The 12,486-nt window shown below is 29.5% G+C and overlaps 4 protein-coding genes across 4 annotated transcripts; 3 read left to right on the forward strand and 1 right to left on the reverse strand.

Moving 5' to 3' along the window:
- Positions 1-567: 567 nt before the first annotated feature.
- LOC129605956 (uncharacterized) lies at positions 568-4,561 on the forward strand. The gene is made up of 8 exons (XM_055515992.1): positions 568-826; positions 1,507-1,773; positions 1,878-2,108; positions 2,214-2,540; positions 2,627-2,876; positions 2,946-3,337; positions 3,473-3,993; positions 4,112-4,561. Exons 1-8 carry the CDS (start codon positions 568-570, stop codon positions 4,559-4,561), a joined length of 2,697 nt encoding a protein of 898 aa, XP_055371967.1.
- A 145-nt stretch (positions 4,562-4,706) lies between these two features.
- Positions 4,707-5,708, reverse strand: LOC129605957 (uncharacterized). The gene has a single exon (XM_055515993.1). The coding sequence runs from the start codon at positions 5,706-5,708 to the stop codon at positions 4,707-4,709; it is 1,002 nt and encodes a 333-aa protein (XP_055371968.1).
- A 2,107-nt stretch (positions 5,709-7,815) lies between these two features.
- Positions 7,816-8,395, forward strand: LOC129605958 (uncharacterized). Its single transcript, XM_055515994.1, has 2 exons — positions 7,816-8,072; positions 8,227-8,395. The coding sequence occupies exons 1-2, from the start codon at positions 7,816-7,818 to the stop codon at positions 8,393-8,395; spliced, it is 426 nt and encodes a 141-aa protein (XP_055371969.1).
- A 141-nt stretch (positions 8,396-8,536) lies between these two features.
- On the forward strand, positions 8,537-12,126 carry LOC129605959 (uncharacterized). The gene is made up of 4 exons (XM_055515995.1): positions 8,537-8,621; positions 8,694-8,744; positions 9,702-10,051; positions 10,180-12,126. The coding sequence occupies exons 1-4, from the start codon at positions 8,537-8,539 to the stop codon at positions 12,124-12,126; spliced, it is 2,433 nt and encodes an 810-aa protein (XP_055371970.1).
- The last annotated feature ends 360 nt before the right edge of the window (positions 12,127-12,486 follow it).

Below are 12,486 nucleotides of genomic sequence, written 5' to 3' on the forward strand. Positions count from 1 at the left end.
TTGGAAGCCTGTTGGGAAAATTCGAAGGATATTGTTTACTGCGAGGAATGTTTCGCTGAAGTAGAGTCAACCTGTAATCAAATAAGAAACAAGACCCTACATGGGACTTTTTTTAAATTTTACGAAGTTGCGTCGTTTGATTGTAAAGAAGACGCAGAAGAATTTAGATAGGATTATGGACCACGCTGTATGCGCTGCAAATTTTCCCACAAATCGATGGCAACCTTAATAACACAACAACAACTAAATTCATTGTATGAAGAAGTGAAAAATAAAATTTGTAAGTAGAATTAGAAATTCCTAAAATTAAAAAAATATAAAACAAAAAAACACATAAATAGTGTTCTTTTATTTTAATACGTTTAAAATCACATGGGAATATCTTCTATTAAATTTATTCATATAACATAATTAATCATTAATTATTTAGAAGTCGAAGCACAAACATCTAAAATGGATTCTTTTGCTAAGAATTTAAATAAAGCTTTCAAAATTAAACATGTTCCAATAAAAAAAATTTCCGACATGAAATTAAAAAAAACTTATGTAATTTCAAACATTACAAAAATGGATACTAAATACGGATTACGAATACTCGCAAATTTTAAAAAATTTGGAGTATTTTTACCTATCAGGTTTAATAAGCTTACCGATGATAACATCGATAAGTTAAAAACTGGATATGGAATCGTTAACAAGGGTCAATTTGGACGCACATTTGATGTGAAATTTGTTAAATCGCAGTTAAAAGTGGAATCTGAAGAAGAAGATGATGACGATGATGAGCAGAACCAAATGGCAATCGAATCTGAATCTGATGACGATGGTGAAATAATTATGATGTGATGTTATTATAATGAATTTAAAAAAGAAAAAAAGAAAAAATAAAAAAACGTTAAAAAATAAAAAATAAAAAAACGCTAAAAAAATTTTTTTATTCATATTGAGGTTTCATTTTTAAAAGAAAATTTCAGTTTAATTAAAGGTTCAACATATAAGTATATAAAAAAAAAAAATGTTGTGTGAAATTTGCGGCATTCAATTAAAAACAAATAGAAATTTGAGGAGACATTTAGATATTCACAAAAAAAACAGAACTTTTTTATGTGAGATATGTGATATGAAATTTACTCGCCCAGATACATTACGTTTTCATATAAAAAAATTACATTTAAATAAACGAAAGATTGATAGTGCTAACGTCGATATTCAATTAAAAAAAAAAACAAAAAATATATTGTGAAACATGTGAAATAGAAGTTGAAGGCTTCAAATGGTATTATCATCTACGGACTAACGCACATAAAGAAAAATGTGCTTTGATAGTAGATGATAATATAAAATACATTAAAGGAGGTTTTCGAAATAGAACTGAAACTTACATAATTGAAAATATTGATAAATCTGAAATCAATATTAATAATTTTATTAAATATTATACAAGTAAAGTTATTAATTTATTAAAAAAAATTTTAAAATGTATAGGCAATTTCAAATACAATTTAGAATTATTTTGTAAATATGTCAAACCGCAGACATTGAATGATGGTGATGATGGTTCTTCTTGCCCTGAAACAGATATAAAATCGTTTATGACAAGAATGAAATTAATAAATTTGGAACGTGACATAGAAAACTTTTTGATTGAGGACAATGATAGAATTCAGAAATTGATGGATGAATTTCAAGAACGAGATAGCGGTTGGGCTTTATCGGATATTTTACATTTGGAAGTTAATATAAATAAATATGAACCAATTTCAGGTTCAAGTTGTATTGATTTACCAAAAAAAATCAAAAATAAACAAGCCTGTGTAAATGTGAAAAATAACGATCTTTTTTGTTTTAAATGGGTGTTGATATCTTCATTTTTAAAGTTTCTCATTCTGACAGAACTAGTTCTTATAATATTATGTGCAACATTAACCGAGAAATTATTTTATTGAACGAGGAAATTAGTTTAAACTTTACCGGATTACAGTTTCCTATGAAAGTTGATGATATTTATGTGTTTGAAAATTTGAATCCAAATATTAGTATAAACGTTTTTGGGTTAGATGAAAATTCCAATGTTATTGGACCATATTATCATACAAAATTAATTAAAAGTAATCACATTAATTTATTGTTGATTGAAAAAAAAGAGCGTTTCCATTATGTATGGATAAAGAATATCTCTAAATTATTAGTTAACAAAATTACCAAACATAAAGGAAGAATATATATGTGTTCAGGATGTTTATTACATTTTAACTCACAATCCATTTTGGAAAAACATAAACATGAATGTAATAAAATTGTAACAAGGCTTCCTACAAAAGAGAGTGAAATTTTAAAATTCAAAAATTATTATCAGCAACTTGATGTTCCATTTGTTATATATGCTGATTCAGAATGTATTTTGGAAAAAATTCAAGGTTGTCAACAAAATCTTGCTATATCATCAACAACAGATATAGAATTGCATACACCAATTGCCTTTTCATATTTCATTAAATGTTCTTTCGATTCAAGCTTGGATAAATACAGAAATTTTAAAGGTAAGTACATATAATAATAACATATTTTTTAAATGAAATGTGGTTTCAAAATGCAATATATATTATATATTTATATATATTTTTAGGTGAAAATTGTGCAGATGATTTTTTGAAAAACTTAATAGGAGATTGCAGTGATTTATTTGAAAACTATATTTTGAAAAAGAAGCCCATGATACCGCTTACAAAGGAACAAATAACTCAAAATTTAAATACAAAAGTTTGCCATATATGCGAGGAGGAAATTGAATTGGAAGATGATGAAGTATATGATCATTGCCACTTAACTGGGAAATTTAGAGGAATTTCTCATAATAAATGTAATCTTAGCTATAAGTTAAAACATTTTTTTCCAATATTTTTTCATAATTTTTCTAATTACGATTGTCATATTTTATTTAAAAGTTTAAATTGTGTTCATGGATCAATTAATGTAATTCCTTTAAACAAGGAAAAATATTTTTCGTTAAGCAAATCTATTAAGTCGGATTATAGTGGTACATATTTCACATTACGATTTTTAGATTCTTTTAGATTTTTAGGTTCAAGTCTTGATAGTTTAGGTAGAAATTTAGAAGATAGTCAATTAATTAATGTCAGAAATCATTATCCTGATAATATAAAATTTAATTTAATGAAAAATAAGGGAATATTTCCATATAGTTATGTTGATTCCTTAAGCAAGCTTAACGAAAAAATGTTACCACCTGAAGAGGCTTTCAAAAATCAAATTTTAAATTCAGAATGTTCAGATCTAGAATACCTTCATGCGAAAAAAGTATGGGAAACTTTTAATTGCAAAACATTATGGGAATATTTAGAAATTTACCTCAAGACAGATGTATTATTATTAGCTGATATTTTTGAAAATTTTAGAAAAATTTGTAAAAAAATTTATGATTTGGATCCTGCACACTTTTTTACAACTCCAGGTTTAGCTTGGCAGGCTATATTAAAATATACCAAAGTTGAATTAGAATTATTGACGGATATAGAAATGATAAAATTTTTCCAAAAAGGAATACGGGGTGGTATTTGCCAATGTTCTTGTAGACATTCAAAAGCTAATAATAAATATATGGATGATTTTAATACTGAAATCGATAGTCAATATTTATTTTATTGTGATGCAAACAACCTATATGGTTGGGCGATGTCAACGTTTCTCCCCACAGGTTCATTTAAGTGGGTAAATGATTTCTCCAATATTGATATTCTCAATACTGCAGATAATTCTCAAACTGGTTATGTGTTGGAAGTTGATTTAAAATATCCATTTGAATTACATGATAAGCACAATGATTTACCATTTTGTGCTGAAAATAAAATTCCACCAATAGGGAAATTAAATAAGTTGTTAACAGATTTAACTGATAAAAAAAAATACATAATACATTATAGAACTTTAAAGCAATGTTTAAAAAATGGGCTTATTTTAGAACATATTCATAGAGTAATTGAATTTAAACAATCTGATTTTTTAAAAAAATATATTGATCTTAATACAGATCATAGAATGAATGCTACAAATCTTTTAGATAAAAATTTTTTTAAATTAATGAATAACGCAGGTTACGGAAAAACACGTTGAAAAAAGAAAATTGATTAAAATAGCTACTTCATGGGAAAGTGAAGGTAAGCGTTTGGGTGCGAGAGCTTTAATTGCAAGAAAAAATTTTCATAGTATTTCACAATTTACAGAAGGTTTAGCTGCTATACAATTAGATAAAATGGAAATATTTTATGATAAACCAATTTATTTAGGTTTCAGTATACTTGAACAATCAAAGATATTAATGTATGATTTTCACTACGAATATATGATCCCTAAATTTGGTGAAAATGTTAAAATTAACTACATGGATACTGATAGTTTCGTTTATACTATAAAAACTGATGATTTTTATGAAGATATTTATTCTGATATATTGGAAACTTCTCCAAACAAATTAAGATTTGATACATCTGATTCATTAAACGATTTTATTAACTTCACCGGTCAAAGGTGTGAATTCAATTAATCTGTCGTGCAACATAAGGCAGTAAGCTGTTGTTTTATCGGGCATTGAAGCTGAACTTTTCATTTCAATTCGAACATCAACCGGCCCCATTTTTAGATTTTCATTTTGATAACGAGTGTCTATTATCAAAATCATAGCTTTTTCTTTAAATTCCTGTAATGTTAATAAATATAGGATAATTGTAATAACTACTTCGAAACCTTGTGTACTCATCATAAGCAATACCGTAACGATTTCTTTCAAAAAATAAATTCATGTCTTCATACGGATAGCATTCTGAATTTAGGTAAACTTTTAGATCAGTTATATTACAATGATCAAATTTTGATGGATCCTTCGTTACTTGGTCAAGTTTATCTGTTTGCAAAGCAAAAATAATGTAACGTGGTTTTTCCAATTGAGTTGTTGTTTTTACATTCCAAATATGATGATTACTATTTTGTGGTAACGATGAATATTCATACAATTCCCAATTTCTGAAAGCTAGCATTATTTTTGCTTTATTTGTAATATTCCTATACAAGTTCAATTTCAGCGTATCAGTTAAATTGATGTGCTGTACTCTCCATTGCACTTTGGTCAGTTGAATTTTCGGTTTCTCATTGACATCAGAGCAAAGAAAGGAATTATCATCAGATCTTGAACGTGTTAAAATTATTTCATGTCTTGCATTCGGCACAATATTTTTGTAGTCCTCCGCAAATCCTAAAAGTCTTCTTAACGGAATACAATAATTAAAAAATAAAGTTTGTGGTTGAATTGGTTGTTCAGGTGACCAGCTACCATTAATAAGTGCTTGACTCTCATTTTTGTTTAATGAAATGTAATTTTTTAAGCATGATGTTATACCCACATTTCTATTGTTATCAATTTCTTTCCCATTTAACTCATACCGTATCTCATCAAATAAAAATGCAATAGCATTATTTATAAGTTTTGTTTTAGTTGTTTCACTACCATCAGCTCTTGTAATAGTACCTTCAATATAAAGTAAACTAGTAGAAGGTAAAATGTTTAAATTTTGATTTTGTATCTGTATGCGTATAATATCGCTTTTATTAAATGAATTCAAAAATGGTGAATATGTATGCCAATGAGCGCTTGTTGTACTTTCGTCAATAACTGGATTACCAAATAAACTCTCCATTTTAATGTATTGTTAACTTTAATATAATTAATTTTAAATCTTCCTGATTTTCGATTGTTTAAATCGGTTTACCTGCTCCTCTGGAACCTGTCACTGTTGAGGCAGATTGATTATTGAATGGATGAGACTTATTAATTGAAGATATATAACTATTACTATCATAAAGGAACATGTTTATAATATATTTTCTTGTTTTTTCAAATGTAGTCTCGCCGTTATAGTTTCATCTTGAAAATTAATCAAATTGCCGATCTGATCAATTGATTTTATCACGATTGTACTGATTCTGTTGACGGCCACAGGTAAATAAATAAGATTTCGTGAGACTTCGATTATTGTATACCCGGGTGATACCGCAACAGAAAATTCATGTAGAATATGTGCTTCTTTATCGTTAATATATGTCCCTTGTATAATACTGCATTCAATGCGTATAATGTTAATTTTATTGATATCAACAGGTAAATCTGATACATGCCATTTATTTGCTTCAAGTTTCCTCTGACTAAATCTTAATAAATTCCCAATTGTACCTTTCTGCAGAAAATCAATCTCTTCAGTAGAAAAAACTTCACATTTCAGTGTATTATTATTAGGTTTTATATGAAGTTTTTTCTTATCTACTTTAGTATTATTAATCTGCAACTCTCTTTTAAGAAACTCTTCTATATCTTCAACTTCATAGGAACCAATTGGAATATTTATGGTTCTACTACCGATTATGAATTTATTGTTATCATTATCAATATTAGGTATTGAATTATATGTCTGGAAATCAACTAAAGCACAAACATATTCTCATTGTAAATCTATAGGCGGAAAATATTCTGCTGTTAGTATGGAACTGTTAGCATTTAAAGTTAATGTAAAGGACATGATAGGTTATGAATTACTGAAACTAATACATTCGCGCATCTTTCTTTATATCACCTCAATTATCATCATTAATTCAACAGCTTGTTTAATATTCATATAAAATTTAAAAAAATCAAATCGAAAAATAGCTTTGAACCTGATATCTCAATTTTGCGGTCATTATAAATCTCAGCCTATGAAAAAAAAGCTTGACCTACTTTTGCTTTTCATTTCTTATATTTTTTTTTTCTAGAACTTATAATTTTATAACTGTGAAAGTGGCGATTTCGATATCAAGGACAAAGAGCGCCCTGGTCAAGAGAAAAAATTTGAAGACGAAGAATTAGAGACCCTACTCAGTGAAGACTCGTGCCAAACGCAAGATGAGCTCGCAAAAGCACTTGGCGTGTCACAGGCAACCATTTCCAGGCGTTTGAAATCGCTCGGGTTCATTCAGAAGGTAGGAAATTGGGCGCCACACGAACTGAAACCAAGAGATGTCGAAAGGCGATTTTGCATGTCCGAAAAGCACCTTGCACGCTACAAAAAGAAGTCGTTTTTGTATCGAATTATTACTGGCGACGAAAAATGGATACATTATGATAACCCGAAGCGAAAGAAATCATGAAGCCCGGCCAGCCAGGAACATCGATGGCAAAGCCGGATATACACGGCTCTAAGGTAATGCTTAGTATTTGGTGGGATCAGAGGGGACCAATCCACTACGAGTTGCTGAAATCAGGTCAAACTATTACGGCACAGCTGTACAGACAACAATTAATTCGTTTGAAGAAGGCATTGACAGAAAAACGGCCGGAATATGTGACCAGGCACGAGTCTGTAATTTTCCATCATGACAATGCTCGGCCCACGTTGCTATACCGGTCAAAAATTACCTGGAAAACAGTGGCTGGGAAGTTTTGTCTCACCCGCCATACTCACCAGACTTGGCCCCATCCGACTACCATTTATTTCGTTCGATGCAAAACGCCCTCACTGGAATGCGCTTCACTTCTGATCAAGGTATTAAAAATTGGTTTGATTCATTTTTCGCCTCGAAAGATGAAGCCTTTTTCCGGCGCGGAAATCATTTGTTACCAGAAAAGTGGGAAAAAGTGATCGCAAACGATGGACAATATTTTGAATAACATGTTATTTCATTATTTCAATAAAATAAAGCATTATTTTTATCCCAAAAAGTTCTGTTTTCAATGCATACACCCTAGATGACTTGCAACTTGTTATTAAAAATATGAACAACAAAAAAGATGCTAATTTAGTTTGTGCAAAAATGTTTTTGAACTGTTTAGACATAATTGGAAACAATTATGTGCATCTTATAAACCAATCTTCACAAGATGGCGTTTATCCTGAAATATGGAAAGAATCTTTAGTAATTCCTATAGAAAAAGTAAAAAACACGAACAAATGCACAGAATTCAGACCAGTTAACACAATCATTAATGAAGCAAAAATTATGGAAAAAATTGTCTACAATCAATTAGAAAAGTATTTGGATACACATGATTTAATTTTTGAGCATCAATCAGGCTTTCGAAAGAAACATAGCTGCGAATCATTGCTTAACCTCGTCGTAGAAAATTGGAAAATTGCTGTAAGTGAAAAAAAAAGTAATTTTGGCTATGTTTCTTGACTTACGCAGAGTATTCGAAACAATTGATCGTGACATTTTGCTATCTAAACTTAACGCATATGGTATTCGTAGCACAGAACAACAATGGTTTAAATCTTACTTAAAAAATAGAAAACAGAGAACTAAAGTAAACGACGTTGTTTCAGATAGTACAGAAATAAATTTGGGTGTACCATAAGGAACTATTTTAGGTGTTTTGTGGTTTTTAATATACATCAACGATATAGTAAAAGTAGTTGAACATGTCAAAGTTGTTTTATTTGCTGACGATGCCCTTCTTTATATTGGAGAATCTACTGCTGAAGAATGTCTCAATAAAATGAATAAGGATTTTGTGAAAGTAAACAGATGGTTAAGTAGTAAAAAAGTTAATACGGAAAAAACAAAGGCAATGGTTATTAATGGTATGTTAGTTAATAATAATATAACGTTAGATAATATAAATATTGAATTAATAAATGAAATAAAATATTTAGGATTTGTAATTGATAATAAGCTTAATTTCAAACATCATGTTGACTATATTTGTAAAAAAATTATATTTTCTTTTTAAAATTAGAAACCAATTGTCATTCAGTATGTTAGTTCTATTAAGATATTTATTACTATGGTCAAGCCACATTTTGATTATTGCTCTACAATTATTGCTTTTTGTCCAAATTCTTTATTAAATAGATTCCTAAAATTGTTAAATAGAGGAATGAGAATAATTTTAAAATGTAATAGATATACCCTGTTAAGATTTAAAGAATAACAAAAAGAAAATAAAAATAAAATTTTGATGTATTTGTTAACTTACTTTCTTTTTTATGTTATTGAATTACTATGTACATTTTTCTATTGATAAGGATAACGCATTCTTAACTACACTTGAATATATTCTGTTAACTGTACTTTTATTGCGGGTATGTACAATGTAAATTCCTCTAATTATAATGTATACCTCTTTTCGGTTTCTTTATAGGAGGTATAAAATAGTTAAAAAGGTTTATCACTATAATTTGTAAATACTTTTAATATTATTTGCATACTGTGTAAATACTTTTGATAACAAATACATATGTATTGATAATATATTATAATTAAAATATGTTTTTAAGAAGGGATTTTATGTTAATAAAATCGAGTATAAATAGGTTAAGATTTTTATAATAAATATAGTCATTCTTGAAAATTGAAATTAGATTGTTCTAATTTATAACCTTTACTTTACAGCCATATTATTGTAAGCTCTGCGCTGGTGTTACACCTAAGTATCTTGCAATAGTATTAAAGATCATTCAAGAACTTATCCTTTACTCTACAGCAATATTATTCAATATTATTGTAAGCTCTGCGCTGGTGGTACACCTGAGTATCTTGCAATAGTACTAAAGATCAACCAAGGACCTATTTAAAATCAAAATATCCGAAGGTTTGAACATAGTGGTGACCCCGACGTGATCAAGAACTGCAACGTCAACTAAAGGCTTCGAAATGGACAGCTGAGGAAAGAAGGACATTGAAACTTGTGGAAGACAAGCAATGTAAATTAGATGAAATTTGGAAGAATTATGAGGAGAACGATGACAAAATAAGAACTAAATATGGTGAAATGTTAGATCATCCTTATTTCGTGCAAGATCATCGTGGTCAAACAGCTAAATTGTACGAAATGATTAATCAGAAACTAATTAGCAAGAAGAAAAGCTTAATTGAATTAAAGAAACAATTAAGTATTGAAGAAGATAAAGAACGAGTAGACAACGAAGAAGAAGAATCTGGACCCAGATCAGTAATTGCAGATGTTATAAAATTGTGTTTGATGAACGAATCAGCTTTCATTAATTTAATGGCAAATATTTCTTTAGAAGCCCAATCTAGAGAATATTATGAATCAAAAATAAGTCTACTCGAGACAAGATTTAATAAAATTCAAGAATACTACAATGAAGTCATGTTACGTGTTGAAATCCACTTCAGTTTGGTTTCGATCTAGAAAGAATTCAAGAATTGGAGTTGGAGTGGCATAGACTGACGATCAAATTAAAAGAAAAGTGTGCTGTAGCAAAAGTGAAGGTTGGAGAAGTTGAAACGTATGAAAAAGTTACTCCAAGAATAAGTCTACCTACCATTGAAGTACCTAAATTCAATGGCGATTATTTCAATTGGGTGCAGTTCCGTGACTTATTCACTAAGATGATAGATAGACAAAGTCACTTAAGTGACACAGAAAAAATGTATTATTTAAAAACAAATCTCAGCGGTGAAGCTGAAAGATTAATTAGACATTTGACTATAACAGAGTCAAATTATGATCTAGCATGGAAAATTTTAAGTAATCGATATGATAACAAAAGGTTGTTAAGTTCAAATATATTGGATCGATTAATTAATCAACCAAATATTAGCATCGGGTCAGCAAAACAATTAAAAGCGATGCTAGATACAACTCGAGAATGCATATTGATGCTAGAAAATTTAGGACTAAAAATTTTTGGTAACTGGGATCCGATTATTTTACACATCCTAATAAAAAAATTAGATAAAGACAGCAACGCCCAATACGAGCACCTGCTAGAATCACCAAAAGAACTACAATCACTGAAGGATTTTCTGATGTTTTTCGAAAATAGATTTGAATCAACGGAAGCAGTTGGTATGAAACAACCAAGTACTAGCCAAAAGTGGGAAAAAGGTTCATCGCATGTTGTAGCTGCAAATTCTGAAAAATGTATCATCTGCAATAAAACACATCCCATTCATAAGTGTGATAAATTTTTGGGCATGAAGTTAATGCAAAGAGAAATTGAAATAAAGAAACATAAGCTGTGTTTCAATTGCTTAAAAAAGGGGCACAGCATGAATAAATGCTTAACGTTTGGCTGCAGAGTGTGCAAAAGAAAACATAACACTCTATTGCACAGATATAAAAATATGAATGAAAACCAAGAAATAAATAAACAAGAAGCAGCAAATATGGCTGGAACTTATGAAAGAAAAAACGATAAATATGTGTTCTTGGGAACTGCAGTTATATCCGCATATACGAAAAAACAAGAGCGAATTGATTGCAGAGTATTGTTAGACTCTAGGTCTCAACTGAACTTCATTTCAGAAAAATTAATGCGGCGCTTAGGTTTAGATGCACAAAAGGACAAGCTGGATATTTGTGGTATTGGAAAATGTAATCTTTCCTCGAACGGCAGAGTAAACATCAAAATATCATCTAAAACCACAAATTATGAAACCACTGTAGAGGCATATGTCATAAAAGAAATAACAAATTTACAACCACACAGACAAATTAATATTGAAGAATGGCCATTACAAAATATTGCTTTATCAGATCCCAATTTTAATATACCAAGGCGAGTAGATATGTTATTGGGTGCCGAAATGTATGCTGAATTTATGAGAAATGGTCAAATTAAAATAGGGCCTAATTTACCAACATTACAAAAAACCGTTTTTGGCTGGATGGTGTTTGGAAAAATGAGCTTAAATGATGAAATAAAACCTTTTTCTGGTATAACAAATGAAGAACTTGAAGAATCATTAATGAAATTTTGGGATATAGAAGAAATCAAAGATACAGAAAAACAACTTACAAAATCAGAGAACTTATGTGAAGAACATTTTAAAAACACATTCAAAAGAGATCATTCAGGAAGGTTTGAAGTCAGTTTACCGATTCTTGGTGATTTAACGGTACTAGGCGATTCAAGAAAAGCAGCTTTCAGAAGATTTTTAAATATAGAAGAGAAATTAAGGAAAAATCAGCAACTTAGAGTACAATATACCGAATTTATGAAAGAATATGAAATTTTAGGACATATGGAAAAGGTTCCTGTAATGAGATACCAAAAAATCATTACTTCATTCCGCATCATTGCGTTCTCCGAGCAGAAAGTTCAACAACAAAATTAAGAGTAGTTTTCGATGCTTCGTGTAAAACTACGTCGAACTTGTCACTTAATGATATCATGCTTAAAGGTCCAAACAATCAAGATGACCTTTTCGACATTCTAATTAGATTCAGGACATATAAATATGTAATTACAGCTGATATTAAAAAAATGTACCGGCAAATCAAAGTATCAGAGAAAGATCAGAATTTACAGATGATCATGTGGAGAAGTAACCCAAAAGATAGCATAGGTTACTATAAATTAAAAACCGTTACATACGGTACCAGATCGGCTCCATACTTAGCAGTTAGGTGCTTAAAGCAATTGGCTAAAGATGAAGCAATAAAATATCCTGCAGCAGCTAAAATTATAGATGACT

The sequence above is a fragment of the Condylostylus longicornis genome, unplaced genomic scaffold, assembly GCF_029603195.1.
Source record: "Condylostylus longicornis isolate FDR11 unplaced genomic scaffold, ASM2960319v2 ptg000016l, whole genome shotgun sequence".
In the NCBI taxonomy this organism is placed as follows: domain Eukaryota; kingdom Metazoa; phylum Arthropoda; class Insecta; order Diptera; family Dolichopodidae; genus Condylostylus; species Condylostylus longicornis.

What these genes read in the sequence shown, in the direction of transcription:
- LOC129605957 (XM_055515993.1), bottom strand. Translation starts at nt 5,708, where the DNA reads ATGGAGAGTTTATTTGGTAATCCAGTTATTGACGAAAGTACAACAAGC.
- LOC129605958 (XM_055515994.1), top strand. Translation starts at nt 7,816, where the DNA reads ATGAACAACAAAAAAGATGCTAATTTAGTTTGTGCAAAAATGTTTTTG. An exon ending in GTCTACAATCAATTAGAAAA is followed by an intron (nt 8,073 to 8,226) that starts GTATTTGGATAC and finishes TGACTTACGCAG; the next exon opens with AGTATTCGAAACAATTGATC.
- LOC129605959 (XM_055515995.1), top strand. Translation starts at nt 8,537, where the DNA reads ATGAATAAGGATTTTGTGAAAGTAAACAGATGGTTAAGTAGTAAAAAA. An exon ending in ACATCATGTTGACTATATTT is followed by an intron (nt 8,745 to 9,701) that starts GTAAAAAAATTA and finishes CGAAATGGACAG; the next exon opens with CTGAGGAAAGAAGGACATTG. An exon ending in CAGCTTTCATTAATTTAATG is followed by an intron (nt 10,052 to 10,179) that starts GCAAATATTTCT and finishes AATCCACTTCAG; the next exon opens with TTTGGTTTCGATCTAGAAAG.
- LOC129605956 (XM_055515992.1), top strand. Translation starts at nt 568, where the DNA reads ATGGATACTAAATACGGATTACGAATACTCGCAAATTTTAAAAAATTT. An exon ending in TCATACAAAATTAATTAAAA is followed by an intron (nt 2,109 to 2,213) that starts GTAATCACATTA and finishes CCAAACATAAAG; the next exon opens with GAAGAATATATATGTGTTCA. An exon ending in AAATGTAATCTTAGCTATAA is followed by an intron (nt 2,877 to 2,945) that starts GTTAAAACATTT and finishes TTTATTTAAAAG; the next exon opens with TTTAAATTGTGTTCATGGAT.